The sequence below is a fragment of the Nesoenas mayeri genome (genome assembly GCF_963082525.1).
Source record: "Nesoenas mayeri genome assembly, chromosome: 8".
Lineage (NCBI taxonomy): Eukaryota > Metazoa > Chordata > Aves > Columbiformes > Columbidae > Nesoenas > Nesoenas mayeri.
In genome coordinates, this window is record NC_137554.1 from 21319979 (window position 1) to 21340377 (window position 20399).

Consider the following 20399-nt stretch of genomic DNA (forward strand, 5'->3'; position numbering starts at 1 on the left):
TATATTAGTCTTCAGAGCTCAACTTTTAGAAATTATTATAAGATGGAAGAATGAATCAGTATTAAGGTATAACTAGATTAAATACTCAGTCATTATTGTTTATTAGAATAAATATTTTTTGGGTTAATAAAGCCTTTTAAATTTTTCATTTGTAAATATATGTTCCAAATTTATCCTTGGTTTTGTACTAATTACTAATTTGAAGTCTAAATTAAGTAGATGAAGGTAGATGTTTGTCAGTAGGTGTCATCATTTCAAAATCTGGATAAGAATTCAGTATTTTCCAGTCTCTCTGTAAAATAACAATAATAACTCTAAACACCCAAAAGCAAAAATGAGATGAAAGAAAGGTATCTTTTCCTTTCGTTAGCCCTCTTCCTTTACAGTTAGCAGGAGAAATATTAAATGTGCAAGATGTGCTAAATAGACCTATTTACACGGCATTTTCTACTTGTTCTGTGGCTTTTACTACAGTGTAAGAAGTGGTAGGTATGGCTGCTCTTGTTACTTCAGAGTAAGAAACCTTCAGCCACTGATGCCATGAAACTCTGTTTTCATGATATCGGCTACACAGAAATGTGATTTTAGTTGTTGTTCTTGTCTCCTCTCCATGCAGGTCTAGTCCAGCCCTTTCAAGAACTTCTCACACACCAGTTTATCTGTGCTGGGAGTCATTTTCACAACCAGTTCACAAGCTGTGTCCCATTTTCACTGTACCAGTGTTCAGCTATGGTTAAAACTCAATGTACATCCTCCCTAAAAAGGATGCAAAAGATATTATTTCTTGAGCAGAACAGCTAAATACTTTCCCACTGCTGGACAATAGTTTGCAAACACAGTCTTAATGCAGCAAGAAACAAGGACTAAGAAGAGTAGAAAGGCTAAAACGTTTCCATATGACTTAACTAGGAGGTTCTCCACTAATACCAAAACCAAATTCTGGATGAGCTGTGTGTCCCTTGTATATATTAAATTTGTAGAAGTACAATGTTTGTTATTATGAAAGAACACCCTTATTTCCTTTCTAGTCCTCAAGAAAAAACATTTTTGTCCAATAATTTTTAAACTGAGGGAAGACAATGTGACAAACACTATGGTCAAATGGCTCCCACATAACTTCCAAATGTTGAGAGACACATCTTTCAAAATTACAGCAGTGAACTTGACACAGGCCATTGTTCAGATACAAATATATCTGCTTCAGTACTGCTGTAGGGTGCTGTTCCTCAGAGAAAGCTGTAGTAAGGATCTAGCAGGTATTTTGTTGCATCTGTCTAGAAACTGTGTAATACCTGGAGGACGTGGCCAGAGCGATGAGCAAGGCTTGAAGAATCCCTCTGATGAAGACAATGGGATTCTTCTTGGTGATAAAGAAGTACATCATTGGCAGAATAAACAGCCCATGCACCACCAGGCCGCAAACCACCGTAATGGCATAGAAACCCAGTTTCTTCCCAATGGCCGAAGGGTCATCCATTTCTAAGATTTTACCAGCAATTAGGAACACAATTCCAAATGGAAAATACCTAAGCAAAAAGAGAGACAGTCATTATTAGGAGATTGCTCACTTCCACTGAACAATATGAGAGGGGAAATCCATGTGTTATACTTCCAGCAGCAGAGCAGTACCAACTGCCTGGCTGGAAGCAGCACAGCTGGATTCTGGTTTTTTATCAGACTAAGCCCCACTCTCTCACACCTGAGGAGCGTTCCCAAAGCACTGGGCTAAACAATCTTTTGTGTGGGGTACTCCTCGGCACAGCTGAGGTTATGGTGCTGCGCAGGAATGACTTTTAAACGTTTTTGTTCAGAAGGCAGCTCTGATGTTTTAGCTTAAGGCAGGTCATTTGCTGGGGAGAGGGGGAATGAATCCTAAACTCGGCTCATGTGTTTGTGCTTGCTTAACTGCTCATGGATTTTAGTTGGAAGCTGTTAAGTAAATGTTTATGTTGCCTTTGGAAGACACAGGAGAAATACCAACATGAATTAGACATGCTTTTGGAGTGCCTGGGTGTTTGCTTCGGGGCAAATAGATAGGCAAAAGAACAGTTAGTTTCTGGACACAAAACCATGGGTGCTGAAAGAGCTTAAAACTAAAAAAAAAAAGAAAAAAAAATCTGGAGGCATCCAGCCACCTTCCACTTGCAGATGTGCTATCTCCAGAGACTTGCCACTTCCCCACATCCTTCCAGAAATTACAACCCACTTGGACCCATCTAACCAAGTGATCATTCCCTGATCCAGCTCAGCCAGGCTGAGTGCTGGTAGTGGGATCCCCCCTACATAGGGCTGAGTCACATTGGGGACCTGAAGGGTGGGGAAGATGCTAAGCTGATAATTTTGGTATTGGCCGTTACCTGCTGTTCCTCTGATCTTTGAGGCAGCCCCAGAATGCTAAGGATTGTTCACCCTCATCTATTTCCCCAGGAAAAAAAAAAAAAAAAAGTTTATGAGGTTTCTGTGCATCCTCTTCTGTTGAAAATTTCTTACTCTTTAAAAAAAAATGTTGATTTTCTTACTAAAACAGTTACTTACCAAACAGCAACTGCCACTATCTTCATGACAGATTCGTTTAAGCACTGGCAAAAGCTGACCAAAGGAACGCCACTGTTTCCCATTCTTCCCAACATTATACCTGCAAACAAAGACATTCAGGTTCAATTTCTCAGGTGCCTTAATCCAAAGCCCCCATGCCTTCCCCACCTGCTGTGATTCAAAGTGAACTCAAGTGGGAGATGACTGGATGAATATAGATCTTTGTGCTGTATAAACAGACACGGTATGTGGAAATCTAACCTTACACAAACATGAGAACGCGGGGGAGCCAGGCCACAGCCTTGTGCTTCAGCTCCAAACAGGACGCTCTCTCCTGGCTCCCGTTTTTTTTTTCATTTGCAGTTCCTCGAAAGCTTCCCGTGGGGATTTGGCCCCATGGTAGCAGGCCTGTTTCTTTAAATATCTTTCATAGAGCTCTGAGAAGGAGTTACCTGCTTTGAGGGATCCTTTCAAGAGAAACTTGAAAACATTTTTCTAGCAAAGGAAGCTGTCTCTGCCTCAGTCTGCCTTACCCCCGTGCGCTGTGTACAGCCAGGCAGGGGCTGTGCTGTACATGGCAGTACTGGCAGAACATTTTCTGTACATCAGCCATGAAGAAACCAGCCCTCAGCTTCTGCCTCTTGAGGCCCTGGCCAGCAAGACTTAGGGGCATGGTAAAAGTAACACATTCAGTTCTAGGAAGACAATGAATGATCTTCTGTGTTCAGAAGTATAAAATGGCCCTTGATCCTAATAAGCACATGCAATTAATTCATTTGTATCCAATACTTTTTGGCTGGCATAGTGTCTGCTGTGACATTGTACTTTGGGAATTGACTGTAAAATACTACAAACTGGGGCACAGTCAATTTCCAGCAGTGTTGCATATGGAATACCACCCTCTGTGGTATTGTATATGGAATTCCACCTTCTGTGGAATACCACAAAACAGCATGGAACAAAAGTCACCAAGGATTTTGAAAATTTATCTTCAAAAGTCTGGGAGAACAGCTCTGTAACAATCTTGCCTTTTTCTTCACCAAGTTGAGATAGAAGCAGCTAAAAAAGACAAATCAAGAAACCAAACAAACCAACCCCTTTCTTTTCCTCTTAAATGGACACTTGGATTATTACAAATCAAACATGTCTGAAACCTACCCATTGTAGCAGAGAATATCACAATCCCCAGTACATTCATGCCGTCACTAGTGCCTGGTTCTGACTTGTAAATCACTTCAGGAGGGGGAGTGATGTCCAAGGCAAAATTCTGGACATTGGATCCATTCTCATCCTGGACTCCATATATTATAATGCGACGAGTGGTGCTTTCAGATGATGCTTTGTTAGATTTAATGATAGGAATGCTCTTGGTGCGATACTGAAAGAAAACAAAATTGTTTTTGTATAATATCCCAGCAGGAATTAATAGTTTAATGAGATCTCCTAAGTGCTCTGTTTCAACAAGGCTGCATGTTAAAGGAACAAGCATGAAAAGAATGATCAGTGCTGTCTCTATGCTGCTAAAATCTGTAAAAACAGTTGAGTTTTTGTAAAAGCATAACAAAATCAGTGTTTCCTATAATCAGACCCCCGTGCAGCAAACACACCATCTCCTGATAGACCTGCTTTACTATAAGACACAATCAGGAATGACTCTCTAGAGGTTCTGAGTGCCCTGCTCTTCATCTCACCTGAGGTAAAGTTTCCATTAAATATTCCCCCAGGTGAAACAAATGCAGCCATGCCTCTTGCTCACTCAGAACTTTTAGATTAGGTTTTCTGGCCAAATTCCAATCTGAGTAATTAGATTATTTCCAAACACATTATTTTATTGTTTTAATTGGACATGGTATTCTGTTCTTCCTTCGTGCGGCATTACTGTGTGCTCTTAAAGCAATTCCAGCTCTGTGACTGCAATACGGTGGTAAGAGCAATCGCGCTCTGGGCGTACTGGCATAAATTGTTCTGCTTTTCTACAGCAGCTTGCTCAAGGTCCTAAAACATCAGGCCTCAGGAGGAGGTGGAGCTGACATAGGTGTGCTTGTCCATTCTGTAGTCACACTCTGCATTTTGTGCTTGTTTGCTTTGCCTTCAGACACCGAGGCTGCTGAGGCTAGTGAAGGGGGACTCGTGAATTCCTAAATGTTGAAGGTACTAACAGTATCTGAAATAATATGCAACGTCTGTATCTGGATTCTGTTTTACTAAGATACATGTTTTCTGTGATGTTGGCTCATCTCTTTCATCAGTGGTAAAAGGAATAGGGCCACTTACCTGCTTGAATGTGGCCTCAACAAGATTGGCTGGAAACATGTTCCTAAAAATGAACAAATACAAGAATAATTTCAATGGAACTGAAAACAACTTCTACTTTTCCTGTGTCTCTCATGATAAATTGGTTATTTACCCTCCTAGAGAGCAAAGTTTGCACGGGTGCAGAAGGTTGCCATATAGATGTACCTGACTGAACCAGCGTCAACAGAGAGACAGTTCCTCAGAATTAACCTTTTGGGACTTGCTTCTAAATACCTGGAGTGAGACCCAGGAGCTCTAATTTCAGCTTCTGGCTCTGCCACAGTGTCCATGTTGTAGCAGGGGCGATGTAATTCCTATCATTCCCTTCTCTATCTGTTAACTGGGGCAAAGTATATTCTGCTACTCCATATTTTGTCTTCCCTGTTTGGATAATGAGCTGTTCAAGGCAAAGTCAGTGTTCAGGCATGTATTCCTGAGACTCCTGGGTCCTGTAATCTACTTTGGGATTTCTAAGTACTCCTGTGAGATGACTCATAAACTGTAGTAACTCCTGAAACACGTTCATCGCTAAAATTATAAGTGATGTAGGCTTTGCAGTGGCTTGGTCAAGAACAATTTTCTTTTCAAAAAGAAGATCTCATTCCTGATTAAAATAATTGAGATTAGAGCTGCATAGTCTCTGGTAAAGTTGTTTTAATACAGTTCCCCAGGGCTTCAGAACAAGAGTCTGAAGTGAGGCCAAGAGCTACAGAGCGGCAGGGGAAGACAATGACCATACTCTGCGAGATCTGCAGTGAAACAGACAGATTTTTAATTCCAAAAGGGACTTTCGCTGTCATCTTTTCTGACTTTTTGCTAATTTGTAACTTCTGTTTGAGCTAGATTGCTACTTTGCAGTAAGACATTCAATCCTAATTTGACATGGAGAGCACACCCTCTACAGGCTTCAAAGAGGAATCATAGTATAGTTGGGCAAAAAAGTGAAAAAGTCTTATCTTTCTGTGCAGCATTTGGGAATAAAGATTCTTGTGATTATTCTAATAGGGTCGTTTTCAGAACTGATTTATTTTTAGCCCAAAGCTTCTGAACCTATGGGCAGAAGACAGTGACAGCCTATGACCCAGTTGTATGCTTTCATATATGTAAATTCATGCAAGGAGAAACTCCTGAATTCTCTAACCAAAAGACTTTCTATTCAAAGTCCAGCTCACGCCCTAAGACAAGACAAGACCTAAGAATATACAAAAAGTCCATTCTCATTCCAAAGAGAATTGCTATATATACATATATATATACATACACAGTTACATGAGACATTTTCCATACCTGCTTTTCTCTTGGCAGCAGCACATGCCCGCTGCTAATGAAGTCACAGCTAGAGCCTGCTGTGCAGCACTGGCTTAGAGAAAAAACAGTTTTATTGCTATTTTAAGTGATCATAATGTGACATTATGGTCACACTGAAAATTATGAGGTAGAATCTGTTTCAGTAGCAGCAGGCACCGAGAGCAATTGCTACACAGAGATCATTAATTATCCTTTTCAGGGTAAAGCAGAGGGAGAAGAATTTCAATTAAAGAGTAATAGTATTGTCTAATGATTGAAACAGACGATTGAAAATGAGGGGGGTTTTTTTGGCCTGCGCAAAGCATCGAGTCATCTCTGCAAATCACCCATAAAGCTGATGATTCTCTGCTTCAAATGTCGAACCTGTAGCCAAAGTGAGACACAGACAACCGCCAGCTGTGCCTCGCTCATCTATCAGATGCAGACACAACCGCGTGCCTGAGCCCGGGGGCTTGGCTGACACAGGGACTAACTGGAGAACAGCTGGATGGGGCTGGAGATGGAGGGGATGTTTATAGGAGGGGGAAGCATGGGAGAGACAAGATGGTTACGGCCTTATTGTGCCTCATAAGGGAATTCTGCTTCCAGATTGTTAAAGGTTTCATTAATATCAAATTGTTTTGTGATTAGACATGAGCAGATGAAAGGTGCTACAGCAGCGTACAGTGTTAGGGTGATGATCGTGCTCTGACCTGCTGCGTGAATGTGCGTTATTCTGAAAGTGCAGATCCACACTGAGGACTCTTGTGCAGCTCTGAATAGAAATGTCACATATGAACCATAGTTTTACAAAGAAATATGGATTTAATTGCTGATTATTTCCACTTTCTCCCTTAGTTTTATAGTCCTAATTAGTAGAATTAAGAATAAATTAAGACTGTCCGAGAAAGGAAATATCATATGGTTAGTAGCTAGATTAAATATTAAACAAACCTTTATCATTCTTTATCCTGCAGGAATTACAACTGCCCATTTAATACTGCTGGAATTCTCCCAGTATTTTTTAATATATAATGCACTGTGATCCAGTGTTTGGGACTAGCCTTACCAAAGTTACACAATTTATCTAGTGAAGGGCTGACCTGAATGTGTTTGCCAGGGCTTCGGCTTATTTTTTATCTTAAGCTGGTTTACTTGGATTGAAAAAATCCAAGCCAAAATATAGTTTTGTTAATTAAAAACATTTAAGAGAGCAATTAGTGGACAAGAATTCTAATGGACTAAAAACAAATAATGAGAAGAACATACCAAATTGTCACCTATAGCTGGGGGATGACTGGGAGCGTGTGTTGCTTTAGTCAGGCCTCTTCAGAATCACTTGAGAAATTCTCACTTTAGGGGTACATTTTGCTGCACGTTGATATTTCCAGCCACGAGCTGGATGTTTGGCAGGCATCATTTGGGAATGTTTCCACTGGGAGCGGGGGATTTGACTCAGGATTGCCAGCCAGCCTGGCCGCTTCCGGACAGCCCTCCTGTGGGGCTCTGGCTCCCCAAACCTGAGCACTGGGGAATGCCAGCCGGGCTGGGAGCTTCCGTCTGGCACAACATACACACACATGCATTTGTCCAAATATATTACAAAACTAATGGCCAAATTAAGTATCAAATTAATCACAGCCTGTCAATCCCTCGTGCCAGCCTGCAACCAGCTTGCCCCTGCAGATCAGTAATAGCTTCGCTGCAATTCTGCACAAGATAAAGATCTAGACACACATGTATCTGTTACCAGGATCATAACGTGAGGCTGTCCCTCTGCTCAGAAGAGGCACTGTATTTATCACTGACATAAAACGAATTAAAGACACTGTCAGTACTTAGGAAGTAATAATTCAAGCTGAGCTATTCATTGCTGTCACCACCTATACATGTTGCTGTGTTTATTCAATTAAGAGAGCTAAGCAGATAAAATACTTGTAAATTTCCAGCATTACTTTCAGACTGCTTAAAAGATACAGGACACAATATAATACTGTAGAAAACTTCAAGTGATCTGGAATTCATTTCTCTAGTAAAAACAACATTGTCTCTAACCTCAGTGGCACAATTCAACATTCCTGGCAAATAATAATAGGGAATTAAATATAGTCAATAACAGCGAGTGAGGCTGGTGTGGAACATAGATAAATTTAGGTCTAAGACAAGGGTATGATTGTAAAACAGAAACTGAGACATATGGTTTCTGGTTACATAAAAAATTAAGAGCTAAATACTGTCTGCCCTGAGGAAGAACATTTCCCAGAGCATCTCCTGCTTCAGGAATTCTGCCAGACAGAGCAGGAGTGTTAAACACAGGCTAAAAGAGTGAATGTGCATGCAACTTCAGTGTCAGCTCCGTGAACCTTCTACAGACCATAAGCTATTGAGCCACAGCTGGCACAGCACACCTGGCCTGCGTTTGCTGTGACAGCAGCAGATCCACACCAGTGGCCTCCTAAAACCCTGCTTTGACTGCAGCCTGCTGTGGTGAACGAGGTGGTTCATTCCACCAGCATATTCTGGAATCCTTCCCTAATTCTGTATGGGATAAGAGGATTCAGATGTAAGGATCTATCGAGTTAGAAATGTGTATGTATGACTAAGGCAGCATGTTCTGCAATTTGGTAGCCATGGAATTTGAAGAAAACCCTGAAGACTTGTATCAAATGTAGACAGCACCTGGTTTAAGGAGCAACTCTGAGGGTGCAGCTTCCCATTACATGTATGACTACTTAGCACCTTACTACTGCCAGAAGTGGGAGGTCCTCTTTCCTTCTCCGTTTTCTCCCAGAAATAAAATTATCAATTAACACTAATTTACTTGGTTTTGCTCCCCTAATATTCTGCTGCTTTAGGAAGCTGAATTGTGTTAGGAAGCCATTTTTCAGCTCAGGCCATGCCTTGGCACTGCCCCCAGGACATCAGAGCCCTCTTGCTCTCTTCAAAAGGTTGCTTACTCTGAGAACTACAGTAGTGATACAAATACCAGCACTGTTAGAGTGTTTTCCTGCTCATACTGTCAGCTAAATTGTCCACAGAACATTAGCCTACAGCTACTAGTATAGGCAGTTTGATGGCTCCTGGATAACTTCTATTAGAAATAATAGGCTAAATTTCGGTTGCAGTTTTACTACTGAATATCTGAAAAACTCAGAATGAGTCCTGAGTAGAACATCTGTTGATTCAAAGCATTCGGCTTTTGCAGATCTTTTTAATGAGGAATTAGGCCAGCTGCTCTAGTGTAAGAGCAGCCACAGGTACGGCAGATGCTGTTTCCTCGACTCAGAACACCCGTCCCCGCTGGGGCACGCTGTGTTCTGCAGCAGCAATCTGGTTTTGCTCTCAGACTTTGATGTTATCAGTATTTAATCCCTGCCACACCAGACAGCCTTTGGCTGCAGTCTCTCACGCTGTGGAATTAAAACCACTAGACTGGGTTTTTGCTACATGTGCATCCTCATAACATTTTATTGGCCTATATTTGCACTGGGCATAAAACAGCTTTGGACACTCTGCTCTCAAATTTGAACTGGCATAGCTGAGCTTGCAAGAACATTACTTTAAGACGGGGTATTTGACGGTGGCTGAGCTCTTACCCTGTCACCCTATATAGCAGGGGTATAGAGAGAGTAAAAATGGAGTTGGAGTAGCTTGACATGACAACTGTAAAGTTTCCAGGTTTTACAACTGTCCACAAGAATGAACAGCACTGTGGCTCCTATTTACTATAGGCTCAGGTCAGATGCTTCTTCTTTCTCAGTGACTTTGTCTTAATCTCAAAAAATCACTTGCTTCTGCTGCCCTCTGCATGATTTCATCATCAGCCATGTAGACTCCTGACTACTGTTACTGTACCACAAGAGTCACCAATCCTGTACTTAGTCATATGGATATACATCTGAAATACCCTCCTGCTGGTGTCAGTGGGCTCCATCAGGGTTTGCACTACTGGAATCACGGTCAAAATTTAATTCAGCAAGAACGAACAAACGATCTATCTCAGGGCCCACAGGAGACTGCATCTTGCACATTAGGAGTCACCTCCAGTGTGTCATCTCATTTCTCAGTATCTATCTTACTACCTCCTGCTTAAAGGACCAAAGAAGGCTTTTGCAGAATTAATGAGGCATTTAAATCCTCATTATTGTGATAAAGTATACTAACAGAATGCAAAAATCACTAATCAGGTCTAAGCCATTTTGTCTTGCTTGTCTTTTTTGCAGATCAGAGCAGAACTCATATTGTGCACTCATTTTGCCAAACACGTGGACTTTTTATCTGTCTTGAGGGTGACAGTGTTGCATGGCCTTTCTGTTCCAGGAGGGGATCTGGAGGGTGAATATCCTTAGCCTGCTCCTTCTGAAACAAAAGGTCCTGACAGAGCCCCAATAGGGCTGTGGCTTTCTGAGAAAATCATTCTTTGGGGTGGAAGCACAAGTACATCGCATCTTTAGGAATCTTGAAAGGGCTGTATCATATCAAAGGTTGCATGACAACAACCAATGGATTTCCACTATGGTTCCAGCAAGGCAAAGTTATCTCATAAAAAGTGTATGTTTACATTGGAAAATGTCCAGGGCAATTGTCAGGAAGATGAATGATTTATTTCCCTTTAGAGCTGAAGCTTTCCTAATGGGGTTGTAACTCTGGCCCCCAAGCATCTCCCCCTCTGTGATTAAGGCCTCCTGACCAGAGAGCAGAACTGCTTCATAGTCCATCGCCCCAGCCTTGTTTTAATCAAGGAATTATCTTTTTTCCATGTTGGTTTCCTCTTATGCCAAATAGGAACAACACATTTAGGGGCTTCAGAGTCCTTTGTAAATACAGAATAAAGGGTTAGGCTTCTACACAGCTTGAACTGCTTAAAATCAACCAGAAGCACACATCTGGTCACATACCATGCACAACAGTGCTGGCATCAGGCTGGCTTTGTGAGACAAAAGAAAACCAGAGATCTGAAATGAATAAAAATGTCATAGGGGACAGATAAATATTTCTATCGTACACAGTGGCTTTTGGCAAAAGACACATGAGTGTAGGGCAAAGTTATTTAAAATGTTCTTTCATAGTTTAAACCCTGGATCACTTGACGCCGTCTTAAATATCTTATTGCGTGTATATACAATTCAGTCTTCAGCTGTAAACTTTTTAAAGTGTGATTTCTGGTTCTGCACAGCCTGGACTTTTTCCAAACTAGAGCAGATACTGGGTTTCTCCTGCCCTATTTTCAAGAAATACAATTTCTATAAAATAGAATTTTGCCCTTAGCTTGAAAAGAGGGAAAGGAAATGATTTTAAAGAGTGCTCAGGATTCCCATGAAAACATAAATCCTCTACAGTTTTTATATCCTCTTCTAACTATAAATGGCATATTTCCCCTTCCCCCCCAACTCTCTTGGTTAAGCCAGATTGAGTTTCCTGGTACCTGCTATTAAATTGGATATTAGTGGTAAAATGCTCTGACTTATCCTTCCAGTAAATTTCAGAAATGCACAAATTTGTGTGTCATGGTTCGAGGCGTGATTTGACCCGGACTATATTAACTGAATTGTTTGATTTGGACATTTTGAATTGAATAAGCTTGTGATGTCCTGCTGTCTAGTTAGACTTGAGAAAGATTAAAAATGTATGTGAACCCTGCACTGGCTGGTGCCCAAATTTGCACACACAGTCAGCTGTACATAAAACAGGGGGGAGAACCCCCAGTTTGGCTGGGTTCTGTTTCCTCCTGTGAATGTTAATTGCGTTTGCTGGTTTGTTTTTATCTCATCAGCTAAATGTTGTTTCCCTTGTGCCAAATGCAAGTAGCATATTTTAAATTACAACAAGATTTACCCTTCTAAATTAAAGGTATTTTGATAACAGCAACAGAATGTGGTGGAAATATTAACTGCTAATGGAAACAGTGTGATCCTGAGTCATGTATCTTGTTTTACAAATGTTCATCCCGAAATTATAGGCATTTTCTATTCTGCTTGTCAGGTGAATATATGTTGCAGAATGAAACAAACCTAATATTCTAAATTGAACACTATCCCTCTAAGTATGTCCCTTTTTGTCCTTTTGAATAAAACACTCAAAGTCTGAATTATTTTAAAAAATTGATATGTTGCCTTCCTTAATTTCTTAACTCACAAAAGCCTACTAAAAATTCAGTCTTTTATTTTTGAGAACACAGCACAGAGTTAATTTTGATAATTCACACAGGAAAAAGAAGGTAAAGATGTGCATTGATTCACTGCTATTACTTCCATTGTGGTGCCCCAAAAGCCACATTCCTAGAACAAAGCCCCTACTAGATCTCATACAAGCCTGGGATATTTCCTCTGGCACCACAAATTTTTCTGAAAAATCCCCAGTGAGGTAATTTCTTTCCCATACGTCTTGGTTCTCTAGCTGTAAGAAAGGAGAGTGGTCCTTGTCTACCTCACAGAAGTATTGTAAATCACGAGAATGAATCCATTTAAATTCAGAAAGCACCAGGTACTTTGGTGCATTAAAGAGAACAAGATGATCCTTAGCCTGAGGATTTGTAGTTTTAAATATGGAAGAAAATGTACTTTCATGAGCTTTGCAGTGCTTGCACCAGAAACCTTGAATATAATCAAATCATATTTGTACATCTGTCTCAATGTAGTAGTAAAGTGGCAGCTGAAGAGACAAGCGTCTTCAGAAAAGCATCTCCTGCACAGCTGCTTACTCATGACTGCCCTTAGCCCGGAGCCTGGCACGCTACCAACAGAGGGGCAAGTTGTGCAAGGGGAGATTCCTGCACGGGTATGAAGGTGAACTGCCTGGTTAAATGGATATCTTCCACAGACAGCGAAAGATGTATTTGGTTTAAAGCTGGCTCAGATTAAAGCAAAAATTCAGACAATTCAGGCCCAGGCAGCACTAAAGATTTTAGGTATAAAGAGTAATTGAATGTTGAAAACACTTCTATTATGCTGCATTTGGTGGCCTCCCTGTCTAGATTGAATTTAGGAGGAAATCAGTAGGGCCAGACTCACATCCACAGATTCTGCCCCCAACCTCTTCAGGTTCCCTTTAGAAAAAAGTCTTTCAAGTACTTCTTTTTAGCGTGGCAAAAAATGGTTGACTTGTGGATACAATTTTTGAGGCATTAAATTCAGTATATTGATGAGATTATGTATGTCCTGCTTGATGTGAGGTGTAGAGCCACTTCAGAATTATGCAATACAATGACTGTTATGTCGCAATCAAGTCATATACACTGGAGGATTTATTGCTGGGTTTCTTAACATAACAGACAAATATACAGGGGAAGTATCATCTGCAGTATAATGCAGAATAATAATTATTGATTAATGTTGCATATGTTTAGGATGACCATGAGTCTCTGCAGTAGTTCTTGGTTTCATTTATTGCTAAGTCATTACATTCTTTAATTTGTGATTAAAACCACTTCTAAAAGCAAAATCCTCACCCCAAAATTCCAGAAATTCAATTTCTAGCAACATCCTCCCTGCCAAAAATTCCAGACCTGACAATGTCATATATAGCATCACAAGAAATAATAATGTATTTCATCATTTCAAAATGGCTTCAAATGGCTTCAAATCTTAAATCGGTGAGGGTGAATAGGGTTAGTATCATCATGTCAAGATCCATGCTTTTAAAATAAACTCCACAATTATGTCAGATATATCATCTCTCCACTTGTACATTTAGGATTCTTCATTTGCAGAATACCAGATGTTTCCTGTGTAAACTTCTGTGCACATGTGCAATTGATAAATTGAGAGGAAATTAATGAATTGAGAAGATAAGCCAATCTGAGCCTAAAGAGATGGTGTCCAGCTGTGAATGGAAGTGATTTATCATTGAGCTAAAGGATCAGCTTTTCTAGCTCAAACCAGCAGATACATCATTACATTTAATCCAGACTTCCACACAGACGCTTAGGAGGTTTGCAATTGACTTCAGCAGAGCCAGGATTTCACCCATCGTGTTTGCCTAGGCTGAAAGCCCACTCCCCACAATTTTGTTATTCTTATTTATTTAGTTAGTGAATGTGGTTATTTCTGTAGTGAAGGAATAAAATCCATCAATTTGTAGAAAGATTGCAGCTGTGACTGCTGCTTAGCATAGCAAAAGGAGAGGGAGTTCTTCTAGTCTCTCTCTTTTAAGCCTCGATAATAAAAGTAGCTTGTTGGCTTGTTGTTGTTGTCCACATCTGCCCAAACCAGTGAAGACTTTAAGGTTTTGCAGACTAAAAGCACATGCCTGGGCAGAAACATGAACACCTGAAAGATGCATGCAAACTATTACAATTTGCTCAAGTAAATGTTTGTAGGAAGTGAAATTATAGATGATATTTGCAAATGTTTAGATAAAGACATAGTATTTTACCTGCAATAAGGCTCAGCAGAATAAATGGTTCCCAAACCTCAGCACTAAACCCATGGTACACAGGGATCAGCCAGAGAGAGGTGAAGAGATGAGATTGTAACTGAGATCTCAGGTTCCATCCATATAGATGTTTGGTCATTTTACACATTTTGCACACCCAAATTCTTTTTCATGTGGCTCACCTCCATGAACTAGCTTACTCTGGGCCTCAAAAATCAAATGGGCTGGTGAGAGGAAGGGGACGGGAACCTATGGCAAGGGAGACCCTTTCCAGACACAGCTGTAAGGTCAGGGTGGATGTAACATTGCACCAAAGGTCTCACTTTGCCTTTAAGACTGAGGCCTTAGGAACAGCTCAGCATGCCAGAAAATGTTTCCAAAAAGTGCCACAATGAACACAACCAGTAAGATCACAGTTTTCTTAAATTCCCTTTTATTTCTTATGCTATTCTGTTGTACTAAGGGATTCAAAACTCCAGTAACTTGCTCAGTTCCTTTCCCTTGGTGTGAGAATTCTAGACCTTTATGCAGCAGAAACAGAATAATGTGACTTAACATTCTGTCATAAACACACACATGTGAATTCCACTGCACATACATCACTGCAAAGGCACAGGGGAGATACAGATGCTGTGAAGTGGGCATCTGCCTCTTGCAGATGAAGATGGTTTTGTGGAAAGCTACAGAAGAGAGTGAGCTCAGCTGCTGCTCAGTGACTAATAGAATTTGGCTCATTCTCAGTAAGACATTGATACAATAGAAAAACATGGAGGTTTCAGATGACCTGGCTAAGTACAACTTGGAGGAGAAAAAAATATTTTTATAAGCTTTTCCTCCCAGTTCCTTCTGATTTGAGTTCCTGGTAACTCTAATTAAAGCACTCGGTGTGCTGATGCCCTGTCAACATCAGGAATTTGGGGCTTTGAAAGAAAAATTGTGCAACATTTTTAATTTTAATAAGTCAAACTACAAAGAGAACTCTTCATGTTTTAGATACACACTGGGCCTAGACACCCCTGCTCAATATAGTATGAGTTCACTGGCTTGTGAAACTACCAACCAAAGGCAAAACTTGGTCTTTCTGCATGAGCAATGTAAATGTGAGGCACACACTATGTTCAGTCAGGAAACTAATCCCACTAGTACCTGAAGTGTTGAGACAAAGAGGGATTTTCAGGCAAAGCTATCAAAATACCATCTAACGCTGGTCTAAAAGAACAACCCTCCCTTCTGCAAAACCAAGTAAAACAAACAAGAAAAAGCCACAAAGCAGAAGAAATACTGTCATAAAAATAAGGAATAAAAAGATCACAACGGTGGTTTTTCTAATTGTGTCTTTCATCTGAGAGTTGTTATGAGCAGTTGTAATGGCACTTTTAAGAATTACTTCCTGAAAAATGTGTATTTCAGCTCTTAAGGTTTTGCCTATTACAACTGTCCCTATTTAAATTAACATGGCATTTTAATACTATCTTGGCCTTAATAGATTTCATTATGAGCTCTACAGGCCACACGTGATTCTGTGGAGGCAAAAAACCCAAAACATACCCCAGTGTTGTGAGAATTTCTGATACACTTGGTGGCCATTCATTTTACTAGAAACAGCCAGTATAAACATCTGATAAGCTGAAAATCATCTTCTGAAGTTTCCTTGATTCTTTTTCCTGATTTGAACAGAGTGTTCATTCTTTGGTTCAGAACTCATCCTCAGGCAACAGTTCCTCATGCAGTTGGGTACAAAATGTTACCTTCAGAAAGCAGAAAGAACAAGCGTAGTTACCGGATTAAGTCAAGCAGTGCATCCGCAGAGCTCATGATGGGCTTTCCGCCCTCTTCGGTGCTCTCCTTCTGTGCCGCTCCACCAGGGTGGATGATGGAGACCATAATTATGCCCACGATCACAGCCACAAATGTTGTCCACAGGTAGTAAGTGACAGTGATGATACCTAATCGACTGGAAGTCTTGGCATCCAGGGCTGCTAGCCCAGACATTAAGCTGTGGAAAGAAATCACAACACATACTATCTTTTGCATAACATTAATGCAACTGGAAACCTAATTTCCTAATTATTGCAGTTTACCTGCTTCTCTCAGGATTCATCAGTGTTTTTAGAAGCTTGCTGGTAACACTAAAGCTGTAGCCTCCTTGTCTAAAGGGATGTCTCTCTATTGCCATGGAGATTGCCAATGAACTTGCAAGCTTAGGCTGCACACATGGGGACAGAATCCTATCGACTGTTCCCTGAAGCTCGAGGGATATTTTTACACAACCTACACACGTGATGGTTCAGTTCACAGGATTAAAGGCAATGATCAGTCATACAAACTTATGTATGAAACGCCACATATAATGTTACAGAATCATAGGATAATTCTGGTCAGAAGAGAACTCTGAAGGAAATGTGGTCAAGACCCTTATCCCTTCCTGTGTGCAGCCAGACCATGACTTCAAAATGAAAAACACTAACGGAGCAATTTTGTCATATAGACCATTTTTTAACCTAAAATAATAACTTCTTTTCTTTCTAAACCAATACAAAGCACAGTATATTTTTGCTTTACCAGCGGGCACTTTGGGGAGTGGGCTGTGATTCAGCTTGTCTCCAGCTGAAGTGGAGACATTGTCAGTGAGCAGAGGAAAATCCTTCATGGGCAGGGATGGCTGCACAGTGGTGAGCAAAGAAATGGCTGTGGTCGCTCCACCCTTTCCCCTTTAGGTCCCTGCTCACCACTGCCAGAGGTTGACCAGTAGTCACCCCCTCGCTTGTACAGCCTCCTCTGCCAAGGTAGGCAACTCTCTGTCAAATGCTTTAGCTCCCACTGACCATCTTTTATAGGCAAATTAGACAGGGCACTGTTTGGTCCCTGAAATTGCTCCAGGCAGCTCTGACATACACTCTGGTGCTGTTTCCAAATGATGCAAGGCTGAGATTTGAGTGCTCAGTGACACCAGTGTTGCTCGGGGTGTGTAGCTTGTATCAGGAATAGTGTGGCCAGCAAGACCAGGGCAGTGACCGTCCCACTGTGCTCAGCACTGGTGAGGTCGCACCTCAAAACCTGTCTTTAGTTCTGGGCCCCTCACTACAAGAAAGACCTTGAGGTGCTGGAGAGAGTTCAGAGAAAGGCAATGAAGCTGGTGAGGAGTCTGGAACACAAGTGTGATGAGGAGCAGCTGAGGGACCTGGGGGGTTCAGCCTGGAGAACAGGAGGCTGAGGGGAGACCTTATCGCTGTCTACAACTACCTGAAAGGAGGTTGTAGCATGGAGGGTGTTGGGCTCTTCTCCCAAGTAATAAGTGATAGGATGAGAGGAAATGGGCTCAAGTTGCACCAGGGGAGGTTTAGATTGGATATTGGGAAAATTTCTTCCTGGAAAGGGCTGTCAGGCATTGGAACAGGCTGCCCAGGGCAGTGGTGGATTCACTATTCCTGGAATGATTTAAAAGATGTGGAGATGTGGTGCTTAGGGACACATTTTAGTGGTGGATTTGGCAGTGTTAGGTTAACAGTTGGACTTGATGATCTTAAAGGTCCTTTCCAACCTTACATGATTCTGTGACCAATTATCTGTAAACTCTTTAAAGCGTACATCTCAGGAAAACTGCAGGTGAAATAATACACCACATTTACTGTTTCGTGTGCCCCACTATCCAGCTTTCCCATCAAAACAGAACCATTTATCAGGCCTTTCCTCATAAATGGTCATTTACTAAGCTGCACCTCCTTCAATGAGATCTTGACCTCCCTCTGCTGAGTGAGGTTGTCTAGAGCCAAAGCTAAAGTGCAGCTTAAGCTTTATAGTAGATTTAATGAAATCAAATGGGTGGGATTTAGTGCTCAGGTTCTTGCTATCCACTAGATTAATTAAGAAAATGTATTGCTTTTCTGCACTGCCGATCTCTCGTCTAGCGTTGGTTTTGTTAACACTATAGGAGCAAGGGCAAACACTGGTTGCACTGTAATATGGATCATTTAGAAAATGAGCATCTTTATAACTCTCACTCTTGAAACTGTTTTTCTTCCCTCTCTTTTATCACTGTATTTGACAAAAATTCCACCTTTCTGTGTGTCTGTAAAGCACTGTGTAAAAACAGCACTACATATTAAAAAAGAACAAGTAGCAGCAACGATGCTCAGTTGCTTGGCATTTCCCTTGGGTGGGTCCCTACAGAAGAGTAAATATTCTAAAACATTTCTTTGATAAAATAGTTGAGTTAAATACATCTAATTCAGATTAATTGTTAGTTTTCTGTAAAACAATCTCTATGTTGTTATTATATTTCTAGGACTGAACTCTTACGACAGGCTGAGTTTTCACAGGCCATTGAACCAATTCAGCAGCTCATTGATGCCCAAAGGAGTCCCCTACATTGTGCTAGACTTCAGCACTGTTCTACCCCCCACCCTAACCATCCCAGGAAAAAAAAAAAAACAAAAAAGAAAAATGAAAATGAAGTTGATTTTAACTAGCTGGATGTTTTTCATTGTAATAATTTTCAGTGTTCTTTATAGATATATTATGCAGGGAAAAAGACTCCAGAGGTATGATGGCTTGACCATTGACCAGCAGATCTGTAACATGTAGGTAGGATACCATGCAGTGATGACTTGGAGAGGGCACTACCAAGGAGATGGACAGTCCACTGCTCTTCCTAGTACTGCCCTGAAACCACTACCAATGTGGGGAAGCCACACAGTTATTGTTGTCCCTGATGCCGCTGCGTTGTGTTTGTTCTACAGAACAATGGAGAGATGAATCCTGCGCATAGCACTTGAACTGTCTTAATTGTTCACCTAAGAAATATGGGGTGATGGAAAGATATGGAGATATGGAGAGATGAATCCTGCACATAGTACTTGAACTGTCTTGATTGTTCACCTAAGAAATATGTCCAGAAGTACTGAGGGATAAAAATCCTAATTAAATATGTCCAGCAGTTCAGGTGCCTTTGGGGGTGTCACCTCAGGCTCAGGAAGTTGGGCCATTGGGATCTAGGGGGTGTTGTGCAGCTGGAATCTAATAATACATTGGCTCTCAGGTGACAAATCCTGAGGGGGCTAATAATGAGATTGCTCTGTCTTGGGATATTCATTAACAAGATCATCATCTGTAATGAGATTATCCTGTCACCAGATAAAGTCATCCTCAGTTCATGCTGTGATGAGAAAGTCCTCAAAAGTAATTAACTATGGAGGTGCAACAGGGGTAACAGTGGTGTGACAGAAGCATGAACAAACGTGTGGGTTCAGACAAAGCCCTGGGCTTTTCCATGCCTGCAATGCTCCGTTTTAAGAAGGGACCAGTGGAAGCAAGTCTCCAAAGGCTGAGGGGCTACACTGGTCATACCATTTTAAGCAGTTGCTCAGAATAATTTTCAGAAAGAAACACCTGTAACTAGTATGAGACAGTGATCACTCATTAACTGTTTTTCATTTGGCTTCATAACATTTGATGTCAGAGGGAACAGGACAGAAGACATAAAGATTAAAAGAGACACTGATTATCACTGTTATTGTATGAAGTAAGTAGTACACAGTTACATCACAGGAGTTCCTCACCATGGATGTCTAGAGCTCTAACCTTCACATAATGTAGTCAAAGAAAGACAAGAAAAAGTACTTTTCTTATTTCCTAAGGAATAAGGAAGTCAGGAGGAATAAACTTCCAGATGGTTTAACTTAAGATCACTGTATCCTGTTCAGGTTTTCCCTTTAAATCTAATTTTCATCAGACACTCTTGGCTACATAAAAACTTCGCCAACAGTTTCCCAAGCTGCTTCTAAGACTGAACAGAGATGTTCCCAAGCCATCCACTACTAGACTCTCATAAAACACAATGGAATGAAAAACAGTATACTTTTAAATCTTGTCAAGCCTCAGAGCCTGGTTAGGCTTGGAATAATATTTGA

At 40.9% G+C, this 20399-nt stretch overlaps 1 protein-coding gene across 1 annotated transcript in view; it reads right to left on the bottom strand.

Moving 5' to 3' along the window:
• Window positions 1–20399, bottom strand: part of SLC1A7 (solute carrier family 1 member 7) — a gene marked incomplete at both ends in the record, with an annotated part of 47210 nt that overhangs the window by 15926 nt on the left and 10885 nt on the right. The window contains 5 exons of the mRNA XM_080349123.1: window positions 1293–1526; window positions 2536–2635; window positions 3694–3913; window positions 4810–4852; window positions 16271–16486. Coding sequence (XP_080205249.1) covers window positions 1293–1526; window positions 2536–2635; window positions 3694–3913; window positions 4810–4852; window positions 16271–16486 — 813 coding nt within the window. The remainder of the gene's footprint in view (window positions 1–1292; window positions 1527–2535; window positions 2636–3693; window positions 3914–4809; window positions 4853–16270; window positions 16487–20399) is intronic.